The following is a 15996-nucleotide window of genomic DNA, read 5'->3' on the forward strand; positions in this document are numbered from 1 at the left end:
GGACAATTTATCTTAGCCACAGGACAACATGCTGCGGGACAAAAGTTAGTGTCTGGAAAGGGGAAAAGTGTAACCTTTGCACAGAAATATTCAGATCTAGCCTAATGTCAAACTTCCTAATTCAGATCTTTAGGAAAGAAAGACCCTCAACTCCATTTGGTGGAAGTGATAGGCTTTTTACTAATGTTAAATGATTGCATTGAAACTAAGGCTAGATCTGAATATTCCCACACAAAAGTTACACTTTTCCCTTTCCATGGCCCTCCCCCCTTTGACCGGTCCATCAGTGTCCAATAGCAGCCCATTTAGATGTTTTGGTAACTGCTTGGTTGTTTGATACCACTCACAGTTTTGCCTTCTTTTTTTATTGTTCAAATTTTTTATTAGTTTTAAAAAAATTTACAAAGAAAAGGGGTTATAGGGTTATAAAACATTTTGACAGCTACATCATGTAGGGAGGAGAAGCCCCCCCAGGTCTTACAACTTTTACAAGTGAAGATAGAAAAATATCAACATTTACATAAGTGTTAGCAGTTTTGAGTTTAACACAAAATCATCAGTATGTTTCAATCATTTGTTTTGTATCACTCCCATAAAGGTACATTGTAACAACAATTGCAATAATGTTTCAAATCACTTTTGTGATCTGAGTCTTCTAGTTGTTGCTTCCCCCCCCCCCGTCCACTGGCTGAGCCTCAGCCCCTCCCTCCTTTGTTTCTTGTGTAGCATCCCCCATTTCACCTAAGAGAGCACTGTGTTTTTTAGTGAAAGCCTCTGCTTCCACTACTGTGTTGATTCTAATTCTACTGCCCTCCCAGAAAATCAACATGCTTTCTGGAAATAGCCACCTGAACCAAACCCCATTATTATATAATTTTTTTGCTAAGAAGGAATATTCCTTCTCATATCTCTTACTTTCTTTGGGATCTGTTTAAGAATGGTTATTTCTTTATCTTTATATTTTAATGGTCCTCCCCTTTGAGTTCCTAGAACCTCATCTCTTGTAGTTTTTCTAAGAAATTTAGCATGAACTTCCCTTGGAATATTGTGTGTTCTTGCATAGGCTGAATTAACCTTATAGATCAGATCAATGTCCCACCAAAGCTGTTGTTTATCTCTATTAATATATTCTGCTAGTATTGTAGTCATAATCTCCTTAAGATCTTCGTTCTCAACTTCTGGCAAGTTTTGGAACCTAAGAAAAAAAGACATCCTTTCAAATTCCATTTTTAACATCTGATTTCCAAATTCCACATTCCCCCTTTGGATTGTCTTCATCTCGTCTCTCATCCCAACCGCCCCCTTCTCCAGCACACCTATCCTCTGTTGTTTTGCCTTCTTTTCTCAGGCCAGGTATCCTTGGTGGTTGGTTTATTCTGGCTTGGCACCTCTGGTTTGCATCAAGGATGTCTCCCACTCCCTCTTGCACTTTATGTCAGGATGCCAGTAAAGCATAGAAGATGGTGAAATAGAACCATTAAAGAACGAATACAAAGGATGGACAAAATGAAATATAAATGACAAATATTAAAATATATATTTAAATTATTTTAAATAATATAAAACTGTTGAACTGTCCTGCACCGAGTTGTTCCATGATGAATTGTCCACAGCGACGTGTCCCATGCCAAGTTGGTCATGGTGAGCTGACCATGGTTTGTTAGCCACTGTGAATTAGCAGCAGTGAGTTGACCACGGCAAGTTGGCCATGGTAAATTGTCCCATTCCAGTATTGAAAATACTCCCAGATTCCCATCAGATATCCTAGACTTGGAATGGCTTCTTCCCCTCTCCGCTTCTTCCTTAAATTCCCGCTCCCTCTCCCCATTTTGGTTTGTGGAAGAAAAATTTGATGTAGACTTTTAGTATATGTGATGTAAACTAGAATAGTTGATTCACTGGAAAATCTAAAGACAATGTTAAGGGAAATAGCAGGAAATATAAATGCACGTTTTTTCAGTGTTGAATGTGTAGCTGATGTGGCAATCATCAGACATAACTAGCAAAGAGACAGGAAAGTAACCCAAATTTGCATTATTTTCAATTAGATCACCTTTGTATTCTTGATTAGATATTGTAAAACTTAAAATAATACAAGAAAAGTACTGGAAATCTTTTCTACACAATTTATCCAGGGTGAAAGAATAATGAGATAATTTACAGCTTCACTTCACTTTTCCATCTCTGTTCACTTTATGTACATTGGCATCTAGTAGATACTTTAATAATGGCAAAAAAAATACTAGTAAGAAAAATTTGTTAGTGGATTTGTTAGTTTAAGATGCTATCTTTCTCTATGTTGTCCAGGTTTTCCTCAGTACTCGCCGAGGAGCATGGATATTAGGCCGCGTTGGTGATAAAGGCTATCCACTTGATATTATGTTGACTACTCGAGCTCATTTATTCATGAAACAATGTCTTCCCTTGTCGACGATTGATCAGTTCGTAGAGTACAAATTAAATAACAGATTTGATCATTCTCATTATGGCTTGAAACCTAAACACAGGTATTCTACTATAATATGCTACTTTGCCTTTTTAATTAAAAAAAATGTATCTCACATTTCTTCCAGCACACAACTCAAGATGCTGTACATTGATGCCCACTAAATACTGACCAGTACATTATTTATCCCTAATTAAGTGGGGTGGCTACAATATCTATCATAACTTATTGGATACTAACTACCTCTTCTGTTTACACAGGGTATGTTAGAACTGGGAATCAGTTTTCTTTCTTCCTTACCAACTCTGAGGTTAGCTTTTTCTGAGGCCAGGAACCTCCAACTGGGTATGATGCTCAGCAGCTATAGGCAGAGAATGGATGAGGACTAGCTGGCTTCTTAGATGTTTCATCTCTCCCTCGAGAAATGATTATTCATTAAGGGGCCTATTTGCTCAATGAACCCTCAATAATGCATGTTCTCTGTGGTAGTGTAAAGAATAAAGAAATATTGCTTAAGCCCAGACTAGAGGGGAAGGTTACAAAAATATATCAGACAGACATTTCCTCTAATGTATAAAAGAAGAGGTTTGGTGTAGTGGTTAAGGCATCAAGCTGGAAACTGGGAGTCTGTGAATTCTAGTCCACCTTAGATTAAATGCAGCTGGGTAACCTAGGGCCAGTCACTTTCTTATCCTGCATAGGAAGGAGGTGATGGCAAACCATTTTTGGAAAAAAAATTGCCAAGGAAAATGCAGGGACTTGTTCAGGCAGTCTCCATGGCGTAGACATGATTGAATGGAAGAAAAAAATGTAAAAGAGGGAGGAGGGGAAACATGTTTATAAAAGTAGATTTAGGCTTATACAATGCAATTGTTTTTTGGTCTGATCTACTTTGTAGGGCTGACAAGTGCTCCTTTCAGTTTGTCCAATCCAAATCATCAGGTCCTCAGCTATCTACAATTCTGGACTGGACTGCAAACCTCTGAAAGTCTAGGAGCCCTGAACTTGTTTGCCCGAAATAACTGGATCTTAATATTTGGATAATATCTCTGATTAAAAAACCCATCGTTTGGGAATCCAGAGTCTGAAGCAGAACTTCAAATACAGCTTTCTCATTCCTTCCAATTATCTGAAGCACCAAGAAGGTGCAGTGGAAAGTCAGCAATTAGAAATAATGTTATTGGAAGAACAGAAACCTTTAAAAGGTTGGAATGGGGAGGGTGGAGGTTGTCATGGGGAGGGTGACTGAGGGTATGTCTCTCTGGCTTTCAAGATATCAATAGGTAATCTATGTGGTCCTTGAAGCTAAAACATTGCATTTTTAATCTAGATTTTAATTCACAGCTACTAAAATATCTAGTAATTATTTTAAATCTTGTTTTCTGATTGAAAAATTGGATGTTGCTTTTCAGAGTATCAGTCCTAGAAGGTTTACATTGATTGTTTTAATAACACTCATGTTCATTTTAGCGCTCATTGATTCCAGGACTATGACTTTATGCAAGTGGATTTTTAAAATATTTATTTAAGACTGAAATGGCCACCTATCTTATACAATAATCCTACATGATTCACTTCAAAATCAATAAAACAATTAAAGCATTTCAAAACCTTGTCACCATGGTGCCATGATATCCCATTTTACAGTAATGATAATATGAAAAATTTATCAATGGCACAGAATCTTTCGATAATCACCCAGTGTAGCATGTAAAGTAGCATATAATCTCTCTAGATGTTAGCTAGTTGTACTTTCTCTGATCACCCCTTCTAATTTTGCTTTTGGCAAAGTTTCTATTGACATTGTGTTACTGTAGCTCCTTTGCATCACTATCAACATTTTGTTTTTCCTCCTACAGCCTTAACAACCAGCATCCAACGATCAATGATGACCTTCCAAATTGCATTCTTTCAGGGAAAATTGTCGTAAAATCAAACATCACTGAGTTTACTGATACTGCTGCCATCTTTGAAGATGGTTCCAAGGAAGAGGATATAGATTGTGTTATCTTTGCTACTGGATACAGTTTCTCATTTCCTTTCCTTGGCAACTTCATGAGAGTTGTTGAAAATCAGATCTCCTTATATAAATTTGTCTTCTCACCTCATCTGGAGAAACCCACACTAGCAATCATTGGTCTTGTGCAGCCACTGGGGGCCATCATGCCCATTGCAGAACTGCAAGCTCGCTGGGCCACACGTGTCTTTAAGGGTAAGTTCTTTCATAGTTTGTCTGGATATTAATGTACAAATTTTGGGCACTGGATACACACTGTACTTATCATAGTTAACTGAACTGTACTGAAATAACACAATTGCTTGAGTTTATACAGCATGCCAAATGATAAGCAATTCCCGTATGCCAGCTGAATTATCGTAACAATCTGAACAACACATCAACTGAAACCAGCTATACTTTCAGAATTAAAATTACAAACCATGTTTAGAAATGAATACTTTGATGGTACTGGGCATTTATTTTCTGGCATTAAAATATTTATCTAATGAGAGCTGCTATTGAAGAAATCTTCCCATTTGACAAGCCAATCTCAATTACACATAGAACATCACAGAGGAAAAGATGTCTGCATCCATTCTCGACAGAATGTTTTAATTTAGCTGAATGAAAGTGTTTTCAGAAATTCTTTATTTTCATTTCCCTGTCGTTAGCAACTTTCCTTCCTTTAGCTCTATTAAAGTATGGTCTCTTAATCTTTGCCTCACTTTTTTAGGGCTTGCTGAGCTGCCATCAACAAGTGAGATGATATCTGATATTATTGTTAAGAAGTTTTCCATGGCAAAAAGGTATGTATTTCAATTGTTAAAATATGTATCAGTATTCTAAAGCATAATAATTGGTAAACATGTAGCTTCGATAGGTGATTTTCTGTCCTATAATGTATTTGCAGACTTTTCTAGGCAGGTGACACAGTCAGGCTTCCCAATGCTAAAGCCTTTTAGAGACATTCATAAGAGGTAGAAACTAAAGCTTTACTATTCACTGAGCAGTTGAGGCTCAGTGATAGATTTCTTCCTAGATGAAATCCAGTATTTTTCCCATGTCCATTCTCTTTGTAATGTATCTCTGAGAACTCAGATGTCTATACACTAATGCCCAAAGTATGAGGAACAAACAGGGTGAATTTGAAGTCCTACTACAGTACATGAGGGCATTCCAATATTGTTGCCAGGGAAAACGGTTGAATTGCATCACTGCATTTACCCATTCAGCTAGTGATGCGTTCAGAGGGCTTTGCTGAAATAATTCTGACATGGACACAATATCCAAGGCTGTAGCTATTTAGAATGGTGTAAATCCGGTGCTACTGTGCACAGAGTTGTTATAGCGAAAGGTAAAAATGGTTTTCTTGTTGGTAATTCACATAACAGTGAATTTACTGCTCCAATATGTTCTAAAGTTCATAGGCCCCATTCATTTGTGGACTTTGGAAGGTGCCTAAGAGTTTCAGGAACTACTGCCAGAATTTTGAAGTGAATTGCACACCCATGATCTGAGATGCATTTGGGAATGCCATGCAACTGATACACATGTTGCACGAAGAGTTTGGCCAGAGTCCATGCAGACAAGATCTTGGAGCAAAGTGTGCTTGTTTAGAGAAAAGGTCTGGAATAACCCAAATCACAGTATTTCCAACACTCTCTGGCAGTTCCACAATAAAGTCTGTTGATATTTTCTTCCACGGAGCAGTACAGCTGGCCACAGCTTGTAACACTCCTGGAGTTTACCCAAGGCTGCCTTATGGCCAAGGCACACACTGGACAACCGGCCACATAGTTTTCTGCATGGCCACCAAAATTGACATTTCACTAGGTGGACAATTTTCACAAATCCAAAGTGTCCCACTATTTTTGTCAATGGCTAAGCTGTAGAATGAAAAGATTTGACTCATCAGAACATACATTTTTCTTCCCACCCATGCCAAACTGTCTTTCATCAAGAGTTCATCTTTGTTGCTGGAACCATTCATTCCTGCTAGAGCTTCTTTAAGCACTTTTCCCGGGTTCATCTCTACATTGTCCTGTAAGTTGTTACCCTAGGTCTGTGATGGCGAACCTATGGCACGTGTGCCAGAAGTGGCACGCAGAGCCCTCTCTGTGGGTACGTGCTCCGTTGCCAGCTGGTCTTTGAGTTTCCAGGGCTTTGGAAGATCAGCAGGCTGGCATGCATGCACATGCCAGAAACTCAAAGAACAGGGGGCCGGTGCGCTCATGCGTGCTGGCCAGCTGGTCTTTGAGTTTCCGGGTCTCAAGTATGCACACGCATTCCAGTTTGTGCAATTGGTGCTGAAAAGGTTTGCCATTAATGCCCTAGGTAATCCAATTTTGCTTTATTAAAGTCACATTTGGATAGTTTTGCATAAAGTTGGGCTTTTCTGAGCTTTTCAAGTACTGCTCTGACTACTTTCACAGGTTCTTCCATTGTTTCAGTGCAAATAAAATGTCATCTAAATACACCAAAACCCTTTGTACAAATGCTCATTCAGGACCTCATTTATCAACTGCATTTATCAACTGCATAAAGACAGCTGCGGCCTCTTGCAGTCCAAAAGACAAAATGTCAGTGTTCTAAATACCATGCATGAAATCAATCAGAGACCAAGGCAGAATCATCCTTAAAGTTCCAATTTAATCATACAGGCATGTTAGCACGTCTGTGAAATTCCAACTCTGATTTTCTTCCTGGAATTCCACCCAGTTGAAAGTTCATGATCTTATCCCCACACCCATAATCCCATCACATGTTCCAATCATCATCTTCCACGCTGGCATCTACACCTCTCTGCTTCCAGTCAGGTGTCGAGGTGCAGAGACAAAAAAATGACCTTGAGCTTCTAGAAAAGAATCACAACAATACATTCCACAATCCTACTCCTGTCTATTCTCCCCTCCCAACTACTACACTAATGAAACAGCATAGGAAAATAATAGAAAGTGTGGCAGACCAAAGATCCTAAAAGGGACATAACTACAGGCCTGACAGGCAACCTCTCCTCAGAAGAAAAACGTTTCCTGAAAAGAGAATAACATAAAAGTTAACATAATAAAATGTAACCACCTCTCCCCCCCCCCCCAAGGCCTATTGGGAAACTTCTCATGGAATTGTTTATTAACTTCTCCACTTTTAGGTTCCAACTTTTCACCCAAGTAGCTTCAGACAAAGGGTAACCTTTCCAGTGCACTAAGTACTGTAAGCGACTGCTATTCATCCTGGAGTCTATGATTTTTTCCACCTCAGATTCTGTTTCCCCTGCTATCACTACAGGAGGAGAGAAAGCTTGGGTGGATGCTCTTATGCTAGACCCAATTACTGGTTTCAACAAGCTACAATGAAATTCTGGGTCAAATTTCCCTAGACTTCTGGGTAGACTGAGTTGAACTGTAACTGGGTTAACTATCTTCACTATTGGGAATGCCCCTAGAAATTTGGGACCAAATTCCTTGCTAGGCATTCTTAATCTCATGTATTTGGTAGATACAAAAACATTGTCCCTCACACAGAAGGTGTTTTGGAGCGAGTGATGTTTCTCAGCTTGCTTCTTTAGGCTTCTGCCACAACTGCTAGAGGCTTCTTCGTATTCTCTCATCCTTTCTTTAGCGTGTCCATCCATTCATTCAAAGACATGGAGGAAGGAGGTTCTCTAGGCAGCTCAGGCATGGCAACAAATTCCATGTCACCAGTAATCTGGAAACCCGTTAATCCTGTGCTGCTATGGACCGCATCGTTGTACGCCATTTCGGCGAAGGATAGTAAGTCCGACCAGTTGACTTGCTGATAGTCCACAAAACACCGGATGTATTGTTCCACCACCGCATTGGCTCTCTCTGCTGCGCAGTTCATGCTGGGATGAACCTCTGAGCTCAGTTCTTGTGTGGACCCAATGGATCTCAGGACCTCTCTCCAGAACTTGGCTGTGAACTGGACTCTGCGGTCTGAAATGATCCTCTTGGGCAATTCGTGCAGGTGATAAATGTGTTCCACGAACATTTTCGCTAATTTCTTTGCGGATGGCAATCCTGAGCAAGCAATGAAGTGTGCCTGCTTAGAAACCAAATCAATAACTGTCCAGATTACTCTGTTCCCACTGCTTTCTGGGAGTTCCACGATGAAGTCCATTGTGACCTCTTCCCATGGTCGGTTAGGGCTCTCTGTTGCAGGTGCTGCAGGTTCTGGGCTCTTGGATTCAATCATCCATGACTGGCCCTTTTCCTCCTCCGAGGCCTCCCCCTTGGTAGGACTCTTCGTCACCTTAAATTGGGGATCCTCTTCCAGAGGTCGTTTGGGCTTTTCCCCCTCCAAGGCCTCCCCCTTGGTAGGACTCTTTGTCACCTTAAGTTGGGGATCCTCTTCCAGAGGTCGTTTGGGCTTTTCCCCCTCCGAGGCCTCCCCCTTGGTAGGACTCTTTGTCACCTTAAGTTGGGGATCCTCTTCCAGAGGTCGTTTGGGCTTTTCCCCCTCCGAGGCCTCCCCCTTGGTAGGACTCTTTGTCACCTTAAGTTGGGGATCCTCTTCCAGAGGTCGTTTGGGCTTTTCCCCCTCCGAGGCCTCCCCCTTGGTAGGACTCTTTGTCACCTTAAGTTGGGGATCCTCCTCCGGAGATCGTTTGCCCTTTTCCTCCTCCGAGGCCTCCCCCTTGGTAGGACACTTCGTCACCTTAAGTTGGGGATCCTCTTCCAGGGGTTGGTGGCCCAGATGACTCTTTTCTGGTGGCATCTAGGGCCTTCTTCTTACCGCTGTGGCGGTTGGTGCGCACGTTTGTGGCATTGGGGCTGGAGCCAAGCACTCTGACGCTCTGTGACCAAGTTGACAGCAATGGTGGCATTTTATTGGCCCCCACAAAGGAAGGAACCTAGTTTCATCTCTAAACTTAGGAACCTCTTCATCACATTGGACTGCTATCCATCTTGCAGCTTCCCCCTTGGTAAACCCTTCTTCCATTGTGGAGATTGCTTCTCTGTAGGAAGGTGGGGTAAGAACCTGTTGGGGCATTGCAGATGCACTTTGTCCCGTTTCCCATCCTGCAGGCCTCCCTTTGGTAATCCCTTCTTCCATTGTGGAGATTGCTTCTCTGTAGGAAGGTGGGGTAAGAACCTGTTGGGGCATTGCAGGGGAGACTGGAACCGGTGGGGAGGTCAATCCCTCGGTTGGCCACTGCCCAGTTTTCTGCCATGGTGCCATCTGCTGAGGGAGGGCAGGTGCCCACTGGCATCCCTCCCATCCATGACCTGGGGTTAAGACCCATCCCGGGGTTGCCTGATTCACAGGGTGCAGTTCAACCAACAATGGCTGGCTAGGGGGGTTTATGTGCCAAGGACCCTTCTGCTGGCTTGGAGGAGTTATGGGCCAAGTAGGTGCCCTCTGCTGGCTTGGAGGATTTTCAAATCTTGATGGCAAAGAAGGTGCCCAGTGGCATCTTATCCATCCATACTCTGGGAAAAAAACCCAATCTGGTGGTGCTTTATTCACAAGCTGCCCAATTTCTGGTGGCTGGCAAGTGAAAGATGCTGGCCAAATCCCTTCTTGCTGTCTGGGTTGAAATTCCCATTTTGATAGGGAGTCTGTCTCCAACTCAGTTGCAGGGTAATAAGTCATTTCAATTATTGCTGTCTGGAAGGAGTCAAAATCTGCACTCCAAGTTTTTTCCCCAAGCCTTGCTTCCAAGCTGGGGGGAAGGAGGGGGAGCATACACTCATGTTTAGTTGTCGGAAATGGTCTGGGAAGCCCATCAGAGATGATTGTGTGAGGGTGGCTGGGATCTCCATTCATTTCATCTTCTGGCCATCCTCTAATCGGGTGTAGAAAAAGTCTTTCCAGCCCCCTTCGTTCCATCCCCCTCAGGCTGTGCCTCTTGCCAGAAGCAATAAATCTTGAAGCAGAAATTCCTTTGCCTTTGAAGATTTGCAGAGAAGCGTCTCATCTCAGCTTCTTATCTCCAAAAGTTTACTTATAATTGTTCGCTGATATTTTATGTTGTCCCGGTCAAAGTTGGGAATTCAGCACCCCTTCACCACCACCACCACCCGTGCAAGGGGGTGTGCTAGTGATTTATTTTAAAGGGAGAGTTGGAATAATGTCAGTGTTCTAAATACCATGCATGAAATCAATCAGAGACCAAGGCAGAATCATCCTTAAAGTTCCAATTTAATCATACAGGCATGTTAGCACGTCTGTGGAATTCCAACTCTGATTTTCTTCCTGGAATTCCACCCAGTTGAAAGTTCATGATCTTATTCCCACACCCATAATCTCATCACATGTTCCAATCATCATCTTCCACGCTGGCATCTACACCCCTCTGCTTCCGGTCAGGTGTGGAGGTGCGGAGACAAAAGATGACCTTGAGCTTCTAGAAAAGAATCACAACAATACATTCCACAACCCTACTCCTGTCTATTCTCCCTTCCCAACTACTACATTAATGAAACAGCATAGGAAAATAATAGAAAGTGTGGCAGGCCAAAGATCCTAAAAGGAACATAACTACAGGCCTGACACAATACTTGAAACTGGTAACAACCTAACGGGAAATTAAATGCTATTTTCCACTCATCACCTATCTTGTGTCTCATTCGATAATATGCCTCTCTTAAGTCCAATTTTATAAAAATCCTCCCCTTGGCAAGATGTCCGAACACATCTTTCATTAAGTGAGGGAGTATATGTTTTCCATGCAAATGGTATTTATTCTGCAGTAGTCCATGCACATCCTAAGTGACCTATTTCTCTCTCTCTAAAGAGCATGGGGGCTGCCATGCATTACTTTGCCAATTGAATAAAACCCCTGGCTAGGTTTTTGTCAATGAATGCTCAGATTTCCTCCATTTGTCTTAAGTGTCATCAAGTACAATTTAGGTTTTGATAGTTTGGCCCCAGGGACAATCTTGATGGCACAGTCTATAGGGCAGTGGAGGGAAGCACATCAGACTCCTTTTCAGTGAACACCTTGGCCAAATCACAATACTCACTAGATTCTGGCCTGCCTGGGTTTTTCTTGCATCTTCAGCTTTCACTTTTCTAATCAGTGACCCATCTGCACTTTTTGGCATTTTTGTGTTGGTTTCCTGGTCACAGGGTTTTTTCCACATCTTCACTTGGTTTTGCTCCCAGTCTATGCAACAGTTCCATTTTTTGAATCACAGAAGTCCCAGGATCAGGGTTTCAGTCACTCAGTCACAATGAGTCAGTTTCTACATGGGCCCCTACCCTTATCTCCACTGGTTCAGTTAGGAATGTAGCTGGTGCCCCCCCTGCCCCCCGATCCCTCCAGCTGGGTGAAAGCTATGGGTCTTTTCAGTTCCCTTAGCTGCATTCCCAGTTTTCTTCCAATGAACTAGACATCTGGTGCACCCTGGGTCTAGCAGGAAATCCTGCTTTCTAGCGAACCTAAACCGTGCAGCAGCACAGCTGTTACCTTCCCCCCCCCCACCTGCTGTTCTATTTACCTTTGCAGACTCAGAAAAGGCTTCGGTGCGCGAAGCGAACTGGTAGCAGACTTCAGAGCATTTCACCCCTGAATTAACACCCATATGGGCAATGTGCTGCTAATCCCAAGAAGATTCAACAATAATGCCATGGCAAACATAGCTGTTATACAAATCTGAAATCTGCAAATCTGAATTGGGTTCAAATCACATGAAAAGTAAATAACAACCAGAGAAATGGAGACTCATAACTGTGAGCTGAGGGAGGGAAGCAGGTCTTGATCTGGACCAAAATCTGCCAAACCTTTGATTGATTCCCTCAATTATATACATCAGAAAATCAAGCTGAGAAAAGTATAGTGCAAATTAGTATCTTCATTGCCGTCAGTCATGCCAGATTTTCTTTTCATATCCTATAATGAATTTTCTAGATCAGTTAAATGGTTGATTGCAGCTACAGTATCATCATCACAATTTGAGGACACACATGCAAAAGAAAATGCAGTGGAAAATGTGAAAGAAAATGATTAAAATGGGAAGAAAATAAATAGAAATGGCACCTGTCCTTGAAAACAGATTGAAATGGCCTTTCACTTTAGGAAATACTGAAAATCATGGTTATGAAAACTTTTTTTTTTTTGAAAATTTTTTTATTGGTTTTTACAAATTTTTTAAAGGTTATGAAAACTTTTTGCTAGCTTAGGTGCTCCCTGTGAGGCCCATGTTTACTGATTACATTATTATCTAAATTATGCTTAGAAATGCAGCTCTGATAAAACTAATATCATTGGAGAAAACTCTTTTGGATTCCCTTCCCCTTCATTTGCCTCACTGTCAGAACAGCTCTTAATGTCTAGGCCAGGCATCTTCTAGGTATCTTCTTCCTTGCAGTTCTGTCCTCTGGAGCATCTGCCCCAAGATACACCTGCCCCCACTCCCATATTTAAAAGAGCCTTGAAAACCTGCTCTTTCTCCAGACCTTGTGTTTTCTGTGCTGAACTGTTCTTCATTGGTTGTTCTTTCTTCTACTGTTTTGGTTTTTAGGTTACATTTTGTGATTGTTTTTACTATAGGCCATCCAGGCATTGTAAAGTTGTTAATCATTCCTCCTCCTGCTTGTCTTTTTCAGGTATGTGAAAAGTCAACGCCACACTATCCAAGTGGACTATATAGAATATATGGATGAACTGGCTTCTCTAATTGGGGTCAAGCCCAACATATGCTCACGGTTTATCACAGATCCTAAGCTGGCCCGGGAGCTTTTCTTTGGGCCGTGTTCTCCGTATCAATATCGCTTGCAAGGACCAGGAAAATGGGAGGGAGCCAGGAAAGCTATCCTGACCCAGCGTGAACGAATCTTGAAACCCTTGAAAACCAGGCCAGTTACTCAATCAGACAACAATACCTCAGTGTCCCTTTGGTTTAAGTTGGTTGGCCTTCTTGTTCTGTTTGCTTCAATTTGGTCTTATTTTTAAGTTCACAGAAATCCTATTCTCCTAATGCCAATCCCAACCTACATGGATTTTGGCATTACAATTTCATCTTTGTGCCTTTAATAATTTACCTATTAAGTCTGCACATATAAACAGACAGACTTTATTTCTCTAAAAGTAGCAAACCTTTACTACATTATGTGTAAATTTCACCCACAAATGATTGTTAATATTTCTTGTTAGGGGACAGTTTTCTATTATCGTTTTATTGATTGTACTTTTATTGGTCAATGATAATAAAGTCCTGTCTGTGTCATATATTTCTGTTATCTTTCTATTCATGTGAGTCAGTTTTGCTAGATGAGAATGTATTTTCTTAAGTGTAAAGCAAAGTAATCTGCCTAAGTATAACCTGTACAAATAACATTACTTGGAACTTCTCTAGAAATGTCACTTTCCCTGCAATAAAATATTTGTAAACAGACAGATGCTGTAACTGTTTCCGAATGGAAAGAACGCTGAGCAAAGACATGAAAAAAGAGTAATTTTTAATGTAATATACCTGTTTCCTTTGTTACCAAGATTCTCTGATAGATTTCAGAGGTAGAGGTGGGAATGATGTTCCAGATGGGAGAAAAGCTACACTTCTGTACCATTTCCCCAACTCCTCAGTATTTGGCAAACAGCACAAATCATTCAATGGGAATTTTCCAGTTATAATGAATTCAGCTTTGGGTTGTATTTGCAGGGGGTAGTGGAAAGACATGTTTTGGATTATGGAGTGTTACAGTGTTACCTTGGTACTTGACTGCTTCAAAACTCATTGAATTTGATAAGCAATGCATTTTGACATGAAAATGTTGTCCCAGTACTTGGCCTTTGTTTAGTACTCAATGCAATAGGAAGAGTAGGACAGCTGTGGGAATCAGATAAGAAGTCAACCATGTGAGGAAGGTCACTGACATAGGAAAAGGGACAGATGGAAAGTTCTTCCCAGTTGAAATAAAGGGTTATACAGTAAGTCACATGGTTTGGGACTTGTTTTCTAAGTATCATCATACCTCCCAGAACCAATTTGTGCCTAGTATCAAGGTACAACTATAACGAGAAACGTTGAGGAAATAGTGATCAACAATATTGGCAGTTTGAAACAGATAGTGACAATCAGTTAAAGAATAATCTAAGACAAGGGTGTCAAACTCAAGGCCCACTGTGCTTCTGCCAGCAAAAATGGAACTTAGGAGGGCTACGTGCACCCCCCCCCCAGGTCAAAAATACACACACACACCAAGGTCAAACACAACCCTGATGTGACCCTCAATGAAATCAAATTTGACACCCCTGATCTAGGAAAATTAACTGGAAATAATTCCTTTCAGAACAAATTCTTCTGCCCTTATATTGCCATCATTGTGTCACATTTAGAAAAATTCAGAGTATTAGCGGGAACTACTAATAACACAGTTCAGGTTTGAGTTAATGTTCATCTTTATTGCAGCCAAGAATAACCAAGTTAACAAAAAGTATAATTCTTACCATTAATGAACAACCTCCTGTTGAAAAATTAAGAAGTACTCCACTAAAATGCACTTAAGATGATCTTAATGAGTGGCTCTCATGGCTCTAGAAGCTACTATAGGTAATCCTTGGGCTACAACAACAATGAGGACCAGGATTTCCATTGCTAGGTGATGCAGTGCTAAAGCAATCTCACAATCCTGGTTGATGTCATAACCCCAGAACTATGTGGGTCATTAAGTGGTGGTAATCTCAGGCAAGCTGGGCACAGGTGCTAGTAAGTGTGGGCAATAGTGTCAGGGTTCCAAGAAACACCTCCAATGAAAGAAAACTCTGAGGCTTGAGTTTCCTCAGAGTTCTATTTTATTAGCGATGTCATGTTGACACATCTGGGAAAACCTAAATCTGAAAGCTTCCAGGTTTTTCCACCCAGTTGAAAGTTCAAGACCCTACTCCCACACCCACAAGTCTATCACATGGTCCAATCCTTCATTGCCACGAAGAAACATTCCTCCCATCCACATCCAACCAGATGCAGGGACAAAGCAACCTTGACTTTCTGAGAAAGAATGTTGTTATGGCTACACATCAACCATGCTCTGTATAATCCCCCCTTCCACTTTCCCACAGTAGAAAGTATGGCAGGCCGGAAATCAAAAAGTAAAAGATGGCTTCCAGGTCTGACAGACGGCCTCACTTCGGAAGACAAGCCTGCCATGTAAAGAGAATAACGCAGGGGATTAACATTACCTAACTAACCACCTGTCATCGTCCCCCCAGGGGGACTCTTTGGCTTATCTGGAAAGTTGTCATGGAACTGCTTAACTAATCTGTGAGTTTTCACATTTCAACTCTTTACCCACATAGCTTCCAACAAACGGTACTCCTTCCAAAGCACTAAATATTGTAAACAATCTCTATATAATCTAGAATCTAGTATTTTTTTCACTTCGTAATGTGTCTCTTCTTGTACTACTATAGGAGGAGGGGGTAGCTGGGTCTGAGGCCTTAAACTAGACCCAATCACAGTTTTCAGCAAGCTCTAATGGAAAATGGGGTGTTTTTTCCCTAGAATTAGAGGCAGGCTGAGCTGAACTGTAATTGGGTTTATTATTGGGAATGGACATTAAATTTGGGTCCTAATTTTTTGCTAGGCAT

General features: G+C 41.3%; 1 protein-coding gene across 1 annotated transcript in view; it reads left to right on the top strand.

Moving 5' to 3' along the window:
• Positions 1-13638, top strand: part of LOC309389383 (flavin-containing monooxygenase 5-like) — a 33054-nt gene extending 19416 nt beyond the window's left edge. The window contains exons 6-9 of the mRNA XM_081947669.1: positions 2308-2507; positions 4306-4658; positions 5179-5251; positions 13017-13638. Coding sequence (XP_081803795.1) covers positions 2308-2507; positions 4306-4658; positions 5179-5251; positions 13017-13362 — 972 coding nt within the window. The 3' untranslated portion in view covers positions 13363-13638. The remainder of the gene's footprint in view (positions 1-2307; positions 2508-4305; positions 4659-5178; positions 5252-13016) is intronic.
• The last annotated feature ends 2358 nt before the right edge of the window (positions 13639-15996 follow it).

This window comes from Natrix helvetica, assembly GCF_964273705.1.
Source record: "Natrix helvetica genome assembly, chromosome: 3".
Taxonomy (NCBI): domain Eukaryota; kingdom Metazoa; phylum Chordata; class Lepidosauria; order Squamata; family Natricidae; genus Natrix; species Natrix helvetica.